At 38.8% G+C, this 18133-nt stretch overlaps 1 protein-coding gene across 1 annotated transcript; it reads left to right on the plus strand.

The window, feature by feature from the left end:
* Positions 1-194: 194 nt before the first annotated feature.
* On the plus strand, positions 195-16808 carry coro1b (coronin, actin binding protein, 1B). Its single transcript, XM_017718857.2, has 11 exons — positions 195-590; positions 2966-3171; positions 3671-3793; positions 4798-4927; positions 7204-7385; positions 7512-7631; positions 8844-8948; positions 9228-9373; positions 9985-10042; positions 10640-10945; positions 15698-16808. Exons 2-11 carry the CDS (start codon positions 2968-2970, stop codon positions 15818-15820), a joined length of 1497 nt encoding a protein of 498 aa, XP_017574346.1. The 5' UTR covers positions 195-590; positions 2966-2967; the 3' UTR covers positions 15821-16808.
* The last annotated feature ends 1325 nt before the right edge of the window (positions 16809-18133 follow it).

Raw genomic sequence — 18133 nt, forward strand, 5'->3', positions numbered from 1 at the left:
TAATCATCCCCTTCCCCCGGATTACATTACTGAACGCGGCACAGTGAAATCAATAATATTATACAATATTTCATTTAATTTTTCTTTGATAAAAATGTATGGCTGTGGTTGCGCTGGCATGTAACAGGAGGTGCAGAGCCAGGACTTTTAATGCGTAAAATTCCTCTCGCAGGTGGCCTTTGTGTATTACCTCCTCTCGGCTGATGCTTCATATGACGCTTGCCTTAATTCTAGTCTTTTTCTCAGGGCGCCCTCCCGGAGCCTGGACCTGCACTTTTATTATCTTTCCCTTTTTCATTTTTTTACACGTTAATTTTTCAATTCGTTGTTTTTCTACTAAACATTTCGCTGTTTTTTTAGAGAAAACACGGAGAAAAATCCAAAGTAGACTAATTATTTTTCGTAACCTAACCTAATGGATTAGTCTCTCCGTGAGAACTGGGTTCTTCCACCTGGCTCCGTAAACCCTGATACTGACAGACTGGGCGTCGAGGGAGGAAACGCTCACTGTTTGTGCTGGATTACTGGTTCTCTTTTGCTTTTTCTGATATTTCTTTCTTGTTTTTTTCCACTGGACGACATAAGCTGAGGTACAGTATCCGAACAGCCCGTCCTGTCTTGTGCGGCACTGCCGCTCCTGTCATGGTAAAGGACGGCGGCTCGTCCTCTGTGCTGCGCCTTTGTTTGTGTGCTGACTGAGATGTGCTGTTTGGCTAATGCGACGTTCGTGGGATATAAAATGGCTTTTCAGTCCGTTTTCACTGCGCATATGTTTAGTCATTAACTGCGCTTTGTCTGAGGTATGTGGGTCATTGTTTCTAGTGAAACCAGAGAGAGCTGCTCATTCATTCAGCACTCATTCAGACCTGGGCGGCGCTGGAGCTCAAGCGCTGAATATGAAATGGAGCACTGTTTGCATTTTTAATCAGATTCCTCCGCTCCGCTCGCCTGTGGCATAATCCCATAGCTTTTCCTTGATATGGGTGATGAGTGAGGCTGTTCTGAGGACAATGTGGCATGTACGCTGCAAATAGCCGCTGAATATTAAATTACAAATGTTGCTATTTTCAAAAAGACTGAGACATTTTTCGGACGTTACTCATTAGGACGTCAAAGGGGAGCTCCACCAATTTTTTAAACATTTCTGAATTATTCAGTCGTTGAGAGGTAAACGGAGTGTTTCAGAGTGATTTGGTATGATATTGTTAAATGTAGAGAAACTTACAGACTCACTTTACAGTGTTGGTGAAAGGAACCAGGGGTCACAACACAACTTGCCACATTGTTTACTATCCAAAACCTCCAGTGAACCTACGAGTGCCTTCTGAGTTTTATATGGAATGTTATTGACGGCTAAATAGTAATAAATAAATAAAAAAACGTTTTCTTTGGAGACGTTTTCTTTATTTTGCCTTACAACGCCCTGCATGTACCCCACTGCTAATGTATTACAATACAGACATCAGGCTGTGTATATCTATCATGTCATGTAATAAGCACTACGCTCTTCAGACGTCTGGTTCCTATCACCACCATTGTAAACAATTCTGACTCTGAAATCTGTGTTTTTTTCTAGAAGAGAACATTTCACATCAAACCACTTTGAATGACATTTACATGCCAACCATTTAATTATGCAGAAAAGTCCGGGCAATTTATTTTGAAAATACATATTGTCATATCATAACATTCATCTCCTAAAAATACACTAAAAGAAATGTACAGTAATATTATATTGTATTAATTAGATGACAGCTGTTAGACTTCTGCAGTTACGCTTCAAGAGGAAGGAGTTTTCACTTTCACTATAAGCCAGCTGTGTCGTATTATAGTTCATTGTCTTCTTATGCACTGAGTGGATTTGCTGTTGCACTGTAGCGAGTGTCATCACCAAGACATGCAGGGATAGATTGTGGTATGGAAAGAATCAAAAAGAGAGGGGTATCGGCTGAGAACACAACTTTTTTCATGCATTTAGTCATTTGTACTTATTGAAGGGCTATTTGATAATTTAATATACAGCTACATGTAGCGGTGGATGTAGCAATCTAAATAAAAATGGCTGTTTCAGAATTGTTCGCATGGGTGGTAATAGGAACCATCTGTGTGTTTAATACCTCCTAAAGCTCCTTCATTCTATTAACTGGTTACGGACACATAAAGGCACTATAGTCCCCTATAAAAACTTTTTTCCCCTGTTTACTACTATTTAATCATTGTCAGCATTACATATGAAAAATGGAAGTACATGTAGGTTGTCTGGTCGTTTTGGATCTCAAGCTAAACGGACATGTTTGTACCTAGTGGACGTTTTGACCCCAGGTTCCCATCAAAGAAATTATAATGTGGTGAGAGTCATGAATGTTTCTCTGCAATGCACCATCTCACATTAAAAGACTCATAATGACAATTTTTGTATGCCAGAGACTGAATTATGCAAAAATGTGAAAAGCCTGTGAACTTCTCTTTTGATGTTGACAGCGCTTGCATGATTTGTGTCCATTAGATACCTACTTTACTAATGTTCATTATTGACGCTTTAGCACTTGATTAATTGATTTTATTGAAAATTGGTTGATGTTCATTATACCACAGCACTGAAGGAAAAAGGTGGATGGAGGTCATATGTGAAAAGGTCCTGAATGATAAACCAATTTTCTATTCAATTTTCCTTTTATTAATACTTTTATATTACTTTCTACTTATCCCAGTACGTCTACACATTTAGTAAAAATGAACTAGTAAACGTCAGTTGGAAGTAGACAAGACAAGAGCTCCTTAAAATAGCCTCTAATAGCGGATATCTCTATAATGTCTGAGTGCACTCAAGTCCATTCAGAAACACATTAGACTAATAACGAATGAAAGCAAGTAAAAGCAGTTAGAATTATCTAATTTGTGGCTTCTATTAGCTTTCCTGGGTTCTTATCAATGCCTTAAATTTACTCTGTTGCTTTTTCTGCAGTCATGTCCTTCCGGAGGGGTGTAGTGAGGCAAAGTAAGTTCCGGCATGTGTTTGCCCAGGCGTGGAAGGCAGAGCATTGCCTGGATGATGTCAGAGTAACACGTGTCACATGGGAGGGACCACTTTGCGCAGCCAATCCGAAGTTCATAGCTGTTATTGTTGAGGCTGGAGGGGGTGGAGCCTTTCTCGTGTTACCACTCACCAAGGTTAGCAATATATTTCTCAGTAAATTAGGAAAAAATAAATGAATCCGTAACTGATAACAGTAAATGGTTTTTGACTAAAGCGTTACTTCACTATACGTTAGAAGCTGTAATGAGAATAACAATTTTAGTTAACATAATAAGATTTGATTCTAGTTTGTCATGAAATTTTCCTACAATGTAAACTTTTTTTTGTCACACGGCGATATCGCTGTTGTCAGAACAAAACTTGTATCTCCAAAATGTTAACTTTACAGGAGAAGGAGAAAACCTATTTTACTTTTAATGTAAGTCAATGGAACCAGAATTTTTGCTAATCATTTTGGGCCTTTCTTTTAGTTCATTCATCATGAAAATTACACATAACGTAAATGGCAACAGGCATTTTCAAATTATGATAAAAACTGAAAAATGACAAAAATGAAGGTACGAGGTTTTGGTCTGTGTTATATTCTTTCAAAATAGAAATACAAGTTTTGTCATTTTGTGTTTCTTTTTCTAGAGTGGCAGAGTGGACCAGTCCACTCCAACTGTGTGTGGACATGCTGCTCCTGTGCTGGACATTCAGTGGTGTCCACACGATGACAATGTCATTGCTAGTGCCTCAGAAGACTGTACTGTAAAGGTCAGTATAGGAGACGTTCCACACCTGAAGAAAGAAAACATTACTCAACTTAATATCATCAAGGTGGATGGTATCATGATCTCGGAATAACTTTTACGTTCAAGTCATATTCTGCAGTCTGGTTCAGATGAGTACTTCTGCCATTTTATCTGTTTGTTTTGATGTCAAACAATGACACAAATATGGTAAAACATGTAAAGGATATTTTGAATATGAAGGACTATGTGCATCAATATGTTTTCATCAAATTCAAATCATAAAATTTCCTCTTAGATGAAATTTAAATAGGTGTTTTAAATTAAATTGATGGTGCATCACAGCTAAAATTGCCAAACTTGATGAATGAATCTGTGATTTGAGAAGCTAAAACTCACTTTCAAAATACCTTTCTTTCAGCTTGTTCTAGTGAAAGGAAGTAAAATCATAAATTCATTTAATTGTAAAGGGATGTGCAAATTAACACACTTGGTGATACAGAAAAATGCTGCTTGCATAGTCTGGTGTACACTTTTAAAATATATTTTCAAATTCTAGGTGCCACTGTATTAAGTGACTTCAAGACTATGACGGGGAATCCGTCACTTACCATCACTGAACCCTTATTTAGCATAATTACAAAAGTATTCTTGTCAGTAGATCTTATAAAGTCATAACTCACTGACCCTGGAGGGTCTCTGTAGGCTTTAATTTAAATGTAACTTGGAGATAACAGGATTTTCTCCAAGCTTTATAAGATTTCTTTCTGAGGACTGAGAGAGATTTTCAGTGTAGGTTCAATTTTTTCCATTTAAGGAATATGAAGTGCTTGGCTGGGCTTTACTCAGTGCTTTTTCTTCATGAACCATCAGTTGGCTGAGGAGGAAGTAAAGTTGATTAATAATCACTTTGGCAAAAGGCTTGTTTTTATTTTAGTGGAATACCAAAGTTGGGTTCTGATTCTGACTGGTTTTTATTACTTTTATTTTCTATATGTCTGATTGAGTGTTTTGTCATGCTGATGGTAGATATGGCAGATTCCTGATGGAGGTCTCACAGCACCGATGACTGAAGCTGCAGTAAATCTAGAAGGTCACAGTAAAAGAGTGGGCATTGTGGCCTGGCACCCTACTGCTCTTAACATCCTGCTGACTGCAGGTAATCTTTTTGTTTGTGTGTATTTCCGTGCGTGCGCGTGTGTGTGTGTGTGTGTGTGTTTACATGGTTCTTGCACCAGACGCTAAAGTTGGATTATTTGGATTACGTCTCTCTGGCTCAACACAGCCTTCGATTGTTCATGTGCTGAATCTAGTTTGTCAACCTAAAATACTTTTATACTTCATAAATATGTTTTACTGACTCGATGATGTGTGTGGAATATGCCTTAAGTCATACAATTTAAAAGAGTGCACTTAGTCTATACAAAAAGAATGTCACTAAGGAATTCACACATACATAAATTGAACACCATATGGAAAGATTGTAATGTAGATTTTTAGTCTGGCAAGGAATGCTGGGGTTCATGAGATCTACTCTCCAGTGAAGAGTAAAATGTACAAGCTTGTGTAAATGAAGAGGGTCAATGCGCTAGTTTGCTAATATTTTGGTTTCCAAAAGAACATGGAGAACCACTGGACATTAACAGTGTTGAATGCTGTCTATGCAGAGTACAGTTAATGTTATAAATTAGAAACTAGCCTATGTAGTAGTAACTATATACAACCCCAATTCCAATGAAGTTGGGACGTTGTGGAAAACATAAATAAAAACAGAATACAATGATTTACAAATCATTTTCAACCTGTATTCAATTGAATACACTACAAAGACAAGATATTTAATGTTCAAACAGATAAACTTTATAGTTTTTTGCAAATACTCACTCATTGTGAATTTGATGCCTGCAACACATTCCAAAGAAGTTGGGACAGGGGCGTGTTTACCACTGTGTTACATACAGCTTTCCTTTTAACAACACTCAATAAGTGTTTGGGAACTGAGGACACTAATTGTTGAAGCTTTGAAGTTGGAATTCTTTCCCATTCTTGCTTAATGTACAACATCAGTTGCTCAACAGTCCGGGGTCTCCGTTGTCCTATTTTGTGCTTCATAATGTGCCACACATTTTCAATGGGAGACAGGTGTGGTCTGAAGGCAGGCCAGTCTAGTACCTGCACTCTTTTACTATGAAGCCACGCTGTTGTAACACGTGCAGAATGTGGCTTGGCATTGTCTTGCTGAAATAAGCAGGACGTCCCTGAAAAAGACGTTGCTTGGATGGCAGCATATGTTGCTCCAAAACCTGTATGTACCTTTCAGCATTAATGGTGCCTTCACAGATGTGCAAGTTACCCATGCCATGGGCACTAACACACCCCCACACCATCAGAGATGCTGGCTTTTGAACTTTGTGCTGATAACAATCCGGACAGTCCTTTTCCTCTTTAGCCCGGAGGACACGACGTCCATGATTTCCAAAAACAATTTAAAATGTGGACTCAATTTAAAAAGGACACTTTTCCACTTTGCGTCAGTCCATCTCAGATGAGCTCGGGCCCAGAGAAGCCGGCGTTTCTGGGTGTTGTTGATATATGGCTTTCGCTTTGCATGGCAGAGTTTTAACTTGCACTTGTAGATGGAGCGACGAACTGTGTTCACTGACAGTGGTTTTCTGAAGTGTTCCTGAGCCCATGTGGTAATATCCATTACAGAATGATGTCGGTTTTTAATGCAGTTTTAATGCATTCAGTGTTGGTGTTCTGCCTTGCCGCTTACTTGCAGAGATGATGAAATCCCTAAATTCCTTGCAATTGCATGTTGAGAAACATTGTTCTTAAACTGTTGGACTATTTGTTTGCGCAGTTCACAAAGTGGTGAACCTCCCCTCATCCTTGCTTGTAAAACGACTGAGCCTTTCAGGGATGCTCCCTTTATACCCAATCATGACACTCACCTGTTTCTAATTAACCTGTTCACCTGTGGAATGTTCCGAACAGGTGTTTTTTGAGCATTCCTCAACTTTCCCAGTCTTTTGTTGCCCCTGTACCAACTTCTTTGGAACATGTTGCAAGCATCAAATCCAAAATGAGTGAATATTTGCAAAAAACAATAAAGTTTATCCATTTGAACATTTAAATATCTTGTCTTTGTTGTGTATTCAATTGAATATAGTTTGAAAAGGATTTGCAAATCATCGTAATCTGTTTTTATTTATGTTTTACACAATGTCCCAACTTCATTGGAATTGGGGTTGTAGTTGTCATATGGTCATCAGGGAAAATACAAGCTATTGGATAGAGCTGTGTAAAGCTAAGATTTGGTATTTAATTTGGATCATTTATAGTGATAATTCTGCAGAAGAAAAAAAATCATAAAAATCCTGGAACTAGTTTCTTGTTTTGTGTCTGATCCTTGATCCCATTTGTTTGTTCCAGGGTGTGATAACCTCTTGTGCGTGTGGGATGTTGGCACGGGTGAGCTGGTGTACCAGCTGAGTGATGCCCACCCAGACCTGATCTACAGTGTGAGCTGGAACAGAGAGGGCAGTGTGATCTGCACCACCTGCAAGGACAAAGCTCTGCGTGTGATTGACCCCCGACGTGGAACTGTCCTTAAGGTCAGAACTGACAGAGCTGGGTCTTTGGGTCTTTTGGCTGTTTGCTGCAACTCTCCTGTCTGCTTGCAAACTCAGTTGTAGATGTATGATCATATGATATGTCTCTGTAATGACCCCGACACTCAGGTGCGGGAAAAGGCCCATGAGGGCACCAGACCAATGAGGGCCGTCTTCCTGGCTGATGGGAAAATCTTGACCACTGGCTTCAGCCGCATGAGTGAGAGACAGCTAGCCCTGTGGGACACAGTAAGAGAAAGAAAAAAATCCTTATTTATTTTGTATTTATTTATTATTATCAATTATCAAAACATTTTTAGTAAAGTTTATTCTATATCTGGATTACTGTTAAAAGTTTATGATATTAATTATTGGTTATTTTATTTAATAACAACTTGTACAGTGTACATTAAAATACATTAGGTTCAACAATTTTAATATTTTAAGGTATGTTTTAATTCATATTCCAGTGTTTAGACAAGAGTAAGAATATATTGTATGATAAATAATAAACTGTTGTATTGTCATTATGTATTTAATATTTGCAGCAATTACTTTATACATTTATCTTCCCCAAGATTTGATCACTACTATTTTCTAAATGTGAGGCATTGAGGATGCTAGATAGTATTGATTCTGAATGTTATACAGCTTTCTCAGACAATTTGGGATCATCTACAGTTCTTCATCATTCTTGGGCACATTTAGAATTTAATTTGTTGCAGCTTATGAAGTTATAGAGTAGTAGCATCATAATAGAATCATTTTATATGATGTATCTTGAAACAGTTGTTTTTGTATTATTAAACGAAACATCTCTTAATGTTTGAATGGTAATGTATAAATATATTCTATTTATCGTATGTTTGTGTACAAAAGTTTGACCACTCTGAGTCAATGTACATGTTCTGTTGAAAGTCTAAATGTGTTAACACATCCTGTACAGAGAACACACTTAAATATGCCATTTTTGCATTTCTTTCTGCAACATTTTGTGAAAAAATGAACCATAAAATACAATTTGTGCCCTAAAGTTTTAACATGTCACGTTTTATATTTGTTCAATATGTTAAGTTCAGCAATTAAACAGTAATTGTTCATGAAAATGTGCAGAAGTTTCCTGTAGAGGGCGTGATAACTCATTTTCACTTACAAAACCAATGTACAAAACATGTCATTTCACCAAGAGTGCCTAAACTTTTGCATACAGCTGTATGTAAGCTGTGTTCTCATTCGAGAACTCCGGAGCCAAGCTAGTTATAATACTACATTAATAGTACATGCTGTGTACATTAGTAGAATGTTGTAGTTGATTTAATTTGATATACACTTACAGTATTTAAGATTCTATATACTCACGTTAAGCTGCTTTCAAGCACTGAGGGGCCAGTGAAAATCATTTTCAAGTAAATCTCTCTTATCTTTTGCTCTGTGTTTGTTGCATGTAATTATAATTATTAGAAAGATCTCTCTGAGCCAATGGCTGTTCAGGAAATGGACACCAGTAATGGAGTTTTACTTCCTTTCTACGACCCAGACACGAACATGGTCTACCTGTGTGGAAAGGTAAAACTATCCAGACCTGCACTATCACTCTTAACCTACACCAGGCTGAGAGGTTTCACTTACTGATTTAACTGGAGTGTACTGTTACAAACCTGTGTATACACAACACAACTTGTAATATCATGTTTTTTTTTTATCTGATGTGTAAATGGACAACCTAAGCAGGCAGCACAGTGCAGACTGAGTAGCAGTCATAAATCATTTAAGTTCCACAGCCTACCAAAAGTTATGCTGACTTTTACTCCAGTTAGGTTCATGAGTTCTGCCTCCTTTTCACAGGGGGACTGCACCATTCGTTACTTTGAGGTGACGGATGAATCACCCTACGTCCATTTCCTCAGTCTGTATAGCAGTAAGGAGCCTCAGAGGGGGGCTGGCTTCCTCAGTAAGAGAGGTGTGGATGTGAACAAGTGTGAGATAGCCAGGTAAAAATACCCTCTGGATATATATTATTTCTGCCAGTTAACCTCCTCATAACTTCTTTCCTAGTATTTTTGAAAACAAGAAGCCCTTTACATTCTGCTAACATTTCATGATGAATGGAACAATAGAATTGGTCTGAAATGACTAAAGTCTTGTTACATTACTTTGCATACATCAATGTTAATGTTATTTTTTTTTAACTCCTCTAGTAGTTTCCATTTCAGAGAGACAATGTTTTGTAATGACAGAGACAAGATGATATAAAATCTAATTATCTAAAGTGGTGGAAAAACAAGTGTATCAATAATAAAAGCAATGTCAATGGGAGACTGGGAATTTGATTCCCAGTGATTCCACAGCCATCTGTCAGTCCAGAAGTCCATAAGAAAATAACTGTACTCACCTGCTCTGGGTGGGTAGGATGGCTCTTTCTCTCCTGATATAAAAAATTGACATTGATAGTTAGCATTATCCTCCAAGCTGTTTCAGTGACATTGTGTTAGTGACAGTTCAAAAAGATACGGTGATGCTCCAAATGGCTCAGCTGAAGCTATGTATGATGGGAAGGACACAGTAAAATAGTTCTGTCCTTTTCTCTCCGTATTTTTTCCAGATTCTATAAGCTCCATGAGAGGAAGGTTGAGCCGATCTCCATGACTGTACCGAGAAAGGTAAACCAAATTCACAGGTTTTGGACAAAAGCTGTTGAGGAACAGAGATGACATACTTGGTTACAGACTTGCTGATATATTTGCTTACATAAGGACAGGGATTATTTTATAATGTGTATATTGTATCTGATAGACAGTTAATATATTGGTCACTTAGTGCTTAGTCTGTTTCCTAGACTAACATAGTGTAAATATATGTTATGAAAGTGTCTTCCTTTGTTTAAAGAGCATTTTTTTCTAAATAATGAATGGTTTTCTTTCGCCAGTTGTTACTTAACTAAACTGTTAAAAGCAAATACTAAAACACTTTTGGTCGAAAGTTGATGAGTGAATAAGAGTATAAAATGTGCAGGGTCTTGCATTATACCCCATAGAAAATACCTTCATTATTTGTACTTGATGTTTTGAGAAAAGCAATGGGAACATTTAAACAGTCCTATATTTTAGTAACATGTTAAGTTATCGTAAACATTTATTTATTTAAACATTTTGATAAGCAAAGCGTTTTGACAAACTTTTGACAGTGAGTGTAATTACAGTGTTACTTGCAGAATATGTACCAGCATGTGTTATACATTCTCTGTAATTACTCCCCAGTCAGACCTGTTCCAGGGGGATTTGTATCCAGACACAGCAGGATTAGAGCCCTCCCTTCTGGCTGAAGACTGGATAGCAGGGCAGGATGCTCCCCCACTCTTAGTCTCTCTGAGTGGAGGCTACACCGCTCCTCCTTCTAAATCAAACACGCTCCGTGGTAGACCAAAACTACTGCCTCAGACCAACTCATCTACTGCCTCCACTGCTTCCAGTGCTGCTGCCAGCAGAGAGATGGAGAGTGAAGCAATGGAGCAGGTGCAAGTTGGGAGGGAAACTGAGGGAGGGGTGGAGAGAGTGAGAAAAGAGGTAAGAACACAAACTGGGTCACAACAGTCATAAGCATTATCATTATTAGTAGAATTGCTTATGTGATCTCAGACACTATGACATGCAGTGTATATCTCTAAAATTGGACAAAAGTATGTGGCATAGCTGAAACTGTAGTAGCACCATCTTTAAGCCTGAAAATGTACTTTTCCACATTTATAGATTACATATATTCCTGCAATGAGACAAACACATAATACTGATGTTTTTTACTAATGTTTATCGCTTGGTCGAAGTTTATGTTTAAACCCTGTAGAGAACATTTATTCTCACATTAAACACAAACTAGCTTGGCAATATTTTAACTGCTTGAGGCAATCAATGGTGAGTAGAACAGCGATGAGTCTTTTTATGGAAAAGGCCGTGAGCAAGTTTACCCACAAGACTTCAACATTTAAAGAAATCAAAGTTATACTAAGTTAATCAAACTTTTTGTTAATTTAATGACAAATGAATTTTTGTTAAGACTGTTAAAAGCTTAATCTTTTGCCATTTTAAGTTTGACACATAGATATTAATAGATTGTATAGGTACACTGTCAGACACTACATACTGATATGTATAAAAAAAGACTTTGTTATTCAGTGTTATTCACTTCAAGATGACCGCTGCTATAGTTCCCATCTGAGCAATGTACTTTTGTCCATTTGTATAGATAATAGTTTGTCTTACAGTGTCAGAAACCACATAAACAAGTCTAGATGAGACTTATTTACAACTCCACATGGTTTAAAGGAAGTGGACATGCTATTTGCATGATGCTAATTTGGTAAACTGGAAGGTGCCATTGCTTGTTAGCCATATTAGCTTTGTAACTAACATGTATCTAAAAACGCAAACTTCAGAAATTAACCTCGTCATGGCTGATTAATTTTTCCTAAACCATTGTAATGAGGAACTCTTGATTTTTTGGTGAATTGGATATTATACCAAAATTTTCTTCCATACCAAGACATATTTCTTGGTGAAACGGTATCAGAAAGAATTTTCCATTTAGTTTTCCATATTTCTCACGCTAAAAAAGTTTCTGATCCTCACAGGGGCAGAATTTTTTTTACAAGGTTGCTACAGGGGTGCTAATACACATGAACAGGGTGCTATATCTAAGGCTGTTGCGGAGGCATTTAAACATGGGGGGAATGGGAGGGTGAGGGTGGGAGGTCACTGACCCATACTTAACTTATATGCTGAAATTAGAAGAGTGTGAAGAATCAGTGTGAAGTTTGAATATTTAAGTACACATCTAAGGTTTGCTGTTAGCCACATTTCACCAGGACTTGAATTGCCCTTCAACTCTGCATGCACCACTGCTGTTCTAAGATAAAAATGCTGCATTTTAGTGATACACAGATCTTTCCTGTTGAAAGCGATTTGCTTTTCAGTGATGAAAATAAAGAGTCAATCCACTCTTTACACAGCTGTGGTCTCGGGCACAATTTTGACTGAGTTAGTTTTATGTAATGACACAGTAAGATGTCTTGGGTTGTATTCCACAAGCCCTGTACTGGTATGCTGTTTTACAGAAATGTGATTTAAGCAGTGATGTTATGCTATCAACATGGTGTTGTGGTGGTGCTTGCAGCGATAAAGATGACCACAGGACACTGCAATATAAAAAGACTTGTGGGCAGTAAAGCAGTACTGTAACTGATAAACCAGTGGCAGCAGTTAATAAATCTCTCCGCATTCTCACTGTTTATTTCTGAACTTTTACATTGTCTGTTGGAAGGAACTGAAAAAGTGATCTATGTTTAAATGGCTTAGCAAGATAATCCACTGTGACAATCTGGTGATAGTAGTGAATATATTTTAGTGACTGACAGAAGATTAGCATTTTACAGTGTTAGTTGAATGTGCTTTGAATAAGAGTAGAACTGATATTGAAACAGAACTGATACGGTATCAGCGCTTTACTGAGCACTCTCATCAAATGCGTAGCCTAAATTCATTAATGTAATTTATAATATTATAATATATTATAAGGGGGATCTGTTGTTGATGTCCTGCCACAACATCTTAATGGGGTTTAAACTGGGACATTTAACTAGGCCACTTCAGAACCTTTATTCTGTTTCTTTAGAGTCATTCAGAGTTGCTCCTGTGCTTCAGATTGTTGTCTTGCTGTGTAACCCAGTTTCACTTGAGCTTCAGATCACACAATGATGACCATACATTTTCCTATTGGGCTTTCCGGTTGAGAGCAGAAGTCATGGTTATGTCAATTATGCCAAGGCTCTAAAGCAGCAAAGCATCCCCACATTCCACTACCACCGCTGTGGTTGACTGTTATGATGTTCTTTTTGTGGAATGCTGTATTTGCTTTAAACCAGATGTGACAGGACCATCTTTCAAAACATTCCAGTTTTGACTCATCAGTTCACAGAACATTATTCCAGAAGGCTTTAGGGGGTCATTGATGTGTTTTTGGCAAATGTGAGATGAAACTTTATGTTCCTCTTGGTTAGCAGTTCTTTTTCATGCTGCAATATATATATATATATATATATATATATATATATATATATATATATATATATATATATATATATATATATACACTGCTCAAAAAAATAAAGGGAACACTTAAACAGCACAATATAACTCCAAGTAAATCAAACTTCTGTGAAAGTTAGGAAGCAACACTGATTGACAATCAATTTCACAGCTGTTGTGCAAATGGAATAGACAACAGGTGGAAATTATTGGCAATTAGCAAGACACACTCAATAAAGGAGTGGTTCTGCCAGTGGGCACCACAGACCACTTCTCAGTACCTTTCTGCTTCCTGGCTGATGTTTTGGTCACTTTTGAATGTTGGTGGTGCTTTCACACTCGTGGTAGCATGAGACGGACTCTACAACCCACACAAGTGGCTCAGGTAGTGCAGCTCATCCAGGATGGCACATCAATGTGAGCTGTGGCAAGAAGGTTTGCTGTGTCTGTCAGCGTAGTGTCCAGAGGCTGGAGGCGCTACCAGGAGACAGGCCAGTACACCAGGATACGTGGAGGAGGCCGTAGGAGGGCAACAACCCAGCAGCAGGACCGCTACCTCCGCCTTTGTGCAAGGAGGAACAGGAGGAGCACTGCCAGAGCCCTGCAAAATGACCTCCAGCAGACCAAAAATGTGCATGTGTCTGCACAAACGGTTAGAAACCGACTCCATGAGGATGATATGAGGGCCCGACGTCCACAGATGGGGGTTGTGCTCAAAGCCCAACACCGTGCAGGATGCTTGGCATTTGCCAGAGAACACCAGGATTGGCAAATTCGCCACTGGCACCCTGTGCTCTTCACAGATGAAAGCAGGTTCACACTGAGCACATGTGACAGAGTCTGGAGACGCCATGGAGAGCGATCTGCTGCCTGCAACATCCTTCAGCATGACCGGTTTGGCAGTGGGTCAGTAATGGTGTGGGGTGGCATTTCTGTGGAGGGCCGCACAGCCCTCCATGTGCTCGCCAGAGGTAGCCTGACTGCCATTAGGTACCGAGATGAGATCCCCAGACCCCTTGTGAGACCATATGCTGGTGCAGTTGGCCCTGGGTTCTTTCTAATGCAGGACAATGCTAGAACTCATGTGGCAGGAGTGTGTCAGCAGTTCCTGCAAGATGAAGGCACTGAAGCTATGGACTGGCCCGTTCGTTCTCCAAACCTGAATCCGATTGAGCACATCTGGGACATCATGTCTCGCTCCATCCACCAACGCCATGTTGCAACACAGACTGTCCAGGAGTTGGCGGATGCATTAGTCCAGGTCTGGGAGGAGATCCCTCAGGAGACCATCCACCACCTCATCAGGAGCATACTCAGGCATTGTAGGGAGGTCATACAGGCACTTGGAGGCCACACACAATACTGAGCCTCATTTTGACTTGTTTTATATATATAAAAATAACACCTTTCTTTCTCATCTCTTCTGCAATTTCTTTTGATCGTGGCATGGTGGGCTGCTTGTTAAGACCTTTTAGCCTGTGTCACATTTCTTTTTAGGTGATGTTTAGATTTGACAGGGTGGCAGTTATCTAGCCTGGGTGAATATGGTTTAAATTGACCCCAAGTATAACTATGTTTAGTTTATTGGTTAAATGTGTGACTAAAGGGGGTGGTTACTTTTTTACACAGAGGCAGTTGGCGCTGGATACCTTTTTGTCCTTCAAGCCATGAAATGATCATTTAAAAGTTGTAATTTGTGCTTAATCAGGTTGTTGTTGTCCTACATTAAATTCTTTTTTAAGATCTAGAGCAAGTGTGACAAACCTAAGATTAAGATGAAGTGACCCTTATTAGTCCCACAATGGGGAAATTTCACCTCTGCATTTAACCCATACATGAAGTGAAACAGTACATACACACTGGTGAGCACACACACACTAGGGGGCAGTGAGCACACTTGCCCGGAGCGGTGGGCAGCCCTATCCACAGTGCCTGGGGAGCATTTAGGAGTTAGGTACCTTGTTCAAGGACACCTCAGTCATGAATAAAAGAAGAATAGTAAAAGAAATCAGGATTATCAGTCATTGGTCAATATTATTTTTCCCCGCTCATTGCATGCTGATATAATCCATACTCAGAAGACATTTTAGAGGTGGACAAGTGTCATTATAATTCAGTTTTCAATGATATGATCAATAGTGATTAATATGACCAGGGACTTTTGGTTACAGATTGACTTTAATTGACATCTAATTGATTTTCTCTTGCCTTTTTCCCTGTCTCTCTCTTTCTTGGCAGGATGACCAGCTATCTGACATTCTGACAGAAATCCGTGCTCTTCGAGCTCTAGTGTTAGCTCAGGGGCACAGGATCGATGTGCTGGAGAGACAGGTCGCCCGAATTGAGGACGGAGATGTGTGAGATACATGACTGCACACGCACCCCGACAGACCCATAGCCTTACCCTTATAGCTTTACATCACCGCAAAGGACCATGGGAAGTGCAGTCTAACAGTTGAAGCGTAATGTTAAAAAGATTGAGCATGGAAATTCTATGCCCTGTTTAGAAGTATTACACAAGAGAAGAAAACTGATTATGTTGATGAAATGAAACCTCATGGCTCGTACTGTGCACTTCAAAGAGCTTTTACATCAGGTACTGATTATTGCTGCTAATTATAAACACACAATCAAATTTAGGAATGATTTTTGCTTTAGTCAGAGTTTTTTGGTGGTTAGCATTTGGGCATGTAGCTACCCAGTGCAAAATGTCTGAAAGATAAGAGCCTCTGAGGGGAATAGCGCAAAAAAAATCTGCGTACTGTTAACTAGACCTGATGGTAACGATGCATATTTGAATACTTTGGTCATCACTGTTTAATTCTTCTTTTCCACTACCAGCTAACTGGATGGTGTAAGTCTTAACAAGTGTAGCTCTTTTTTACATGTGTTGTGTGGCTAATTTACTTCATTTTGTACCAATAGAAACCATGTTTTGTGTAGTCCTGTGATCTGTCAGTATGAATGCTTAAAGAGAATTTAGAGTATTTAGCAGTCAGGATTGTTGTGAACTAAAATACTGGTTCCACTGATGCAGACTCTCTGCCTGCATGAATGAATAGCGCTTCATTCTTGGTAGATTCTAAATGGATAACAGTAGGGCTATGATAGTTCTTCTCTTGCTTTTCTTCTTACTTTATACTTCTTCTCTCTCTTTTTTATTTTCACATACAGTATCTTTACGTGCATTACAATCAGGGATGTTGGTTTACTCATCCTCATTTGTTAACTTCTTTGTTTACACCTAACTTTTTGCTGTATGTCTTATAAAGTAACAAGTGTTTTCTTGCAATTCTGTAAGCGATGACTAGATTTTAAATAAAAGCCAGAAGTGTACTAACCACTGACACCTCTGTGACCCTGTGTGGTTTGCTGCTCACTGGTTGCATCTTCATCTCTGTGTAACTCCCACAGAATGGAAGCATTATTGTGTCAAACAATTTGCTCAGAGTGGTACTGTAAAACTTCAAACATACAATAGGTTTAAGGACAGACTTTGTGGCACATTAAAATGTGGTTATTTAGCAGATCTTATCGGAGTTCAAGAAACTATTTGGTGAAATCAGCACATCAGTTTTCACATTTTTATCGATTGACCACAAGACAACATTTGCTTCTTGTTGTGAATGTACAGATGGGTGGGGAACACCCAGAATAAAAGAGTGTAGAAGCATAACGAGTACAGATGCTTACAGACAAGAATACCGCATGATCATTTTAAAAATGAACATTCTTCCATGCTCTGATAACAGAGGAGGTACTGCTTCTCATGTGACTGAGAATGTCACTGCAGGACATAATCAGACTCTGTCAACAAGAACAGTCAATCCAAAACTGCATAAAAAGGGGTATTATGGTAGGTTTGCAGTACATAAACCCTCGTGGCAATACGAAAGTAGAATCAAGAGATCAGTATTGTAAAAAAGCAAACACTGGTTTACAGAGAGGTGGGAAAAAGTTATATAAGTGTACATGTTGTGCACACCAGGAGCACGGTACCAGCCTCAATGCTTTTATCTGGTTTATTTGGGCTTAAGCAGTTCAGTGGCTCTGGTTGGCCAATTTTAAGAGTCTTTGTTCATTTACCCACCACCCTTCTAAGCATCGTATATGCCTTTCATACTCCGACTGCTGGTTGGCTGGATTTATTCAAAACATCAGCTCTGTTATTGATTGCATTTGACTTGGAAGTTAGAATAATATACTTATAGCAAATGAGAGCGAAACTCAAACGCAATGCTCTCAAAGACAAAGACGTTCCTTACAAGAGCAGAATTTCATGAAAAACAATGGGATTTTAAAGTTTACTGTCTAAGGCATCAACATCAGCTAGCCCACTGGTTAGCTCTTAGCATTATTAATGCATTGTTAAAGACTTCTCAGGCAAAGAAAGAAGAGTAGCTGAGTGGCCAGAGTGCAGAATCTCTGGTTTGTTCACAGGAGTTGTTATATGGCTGTTTTGAGAGGTAAGCACTGTTTATGAATGTCAGGTGCCATTATTAAGTGCCACTAATGACTGGTGTGTACAGCCAGTGTCATTCATTAATAGTCATTGATGGTAGGTGCCATTTATGAAGTGGTACATGCATATACATGCTATTTCAGGATGGCATTACAGCTGCTTCTTGCTGCCAGATAAGGAATCATTTGCACTGTGTGTTACGAGATGATCAG

The sequence above is a fragment of the Pygocentrus nattereri genome, chromosome 2 (assembly GCF_015220715.1).
Source record: "Pygocentrus nattereri isolate fPygNat1 chromosome 2, fPygNat1.pri, whole genome shotgun sequence".
NCBI lineage: Eukaryota > Metazoa > Chordata > Actinopteri > Characiformes > Serrasalmidae > Pygocentrus > Pygocentrus nattereri.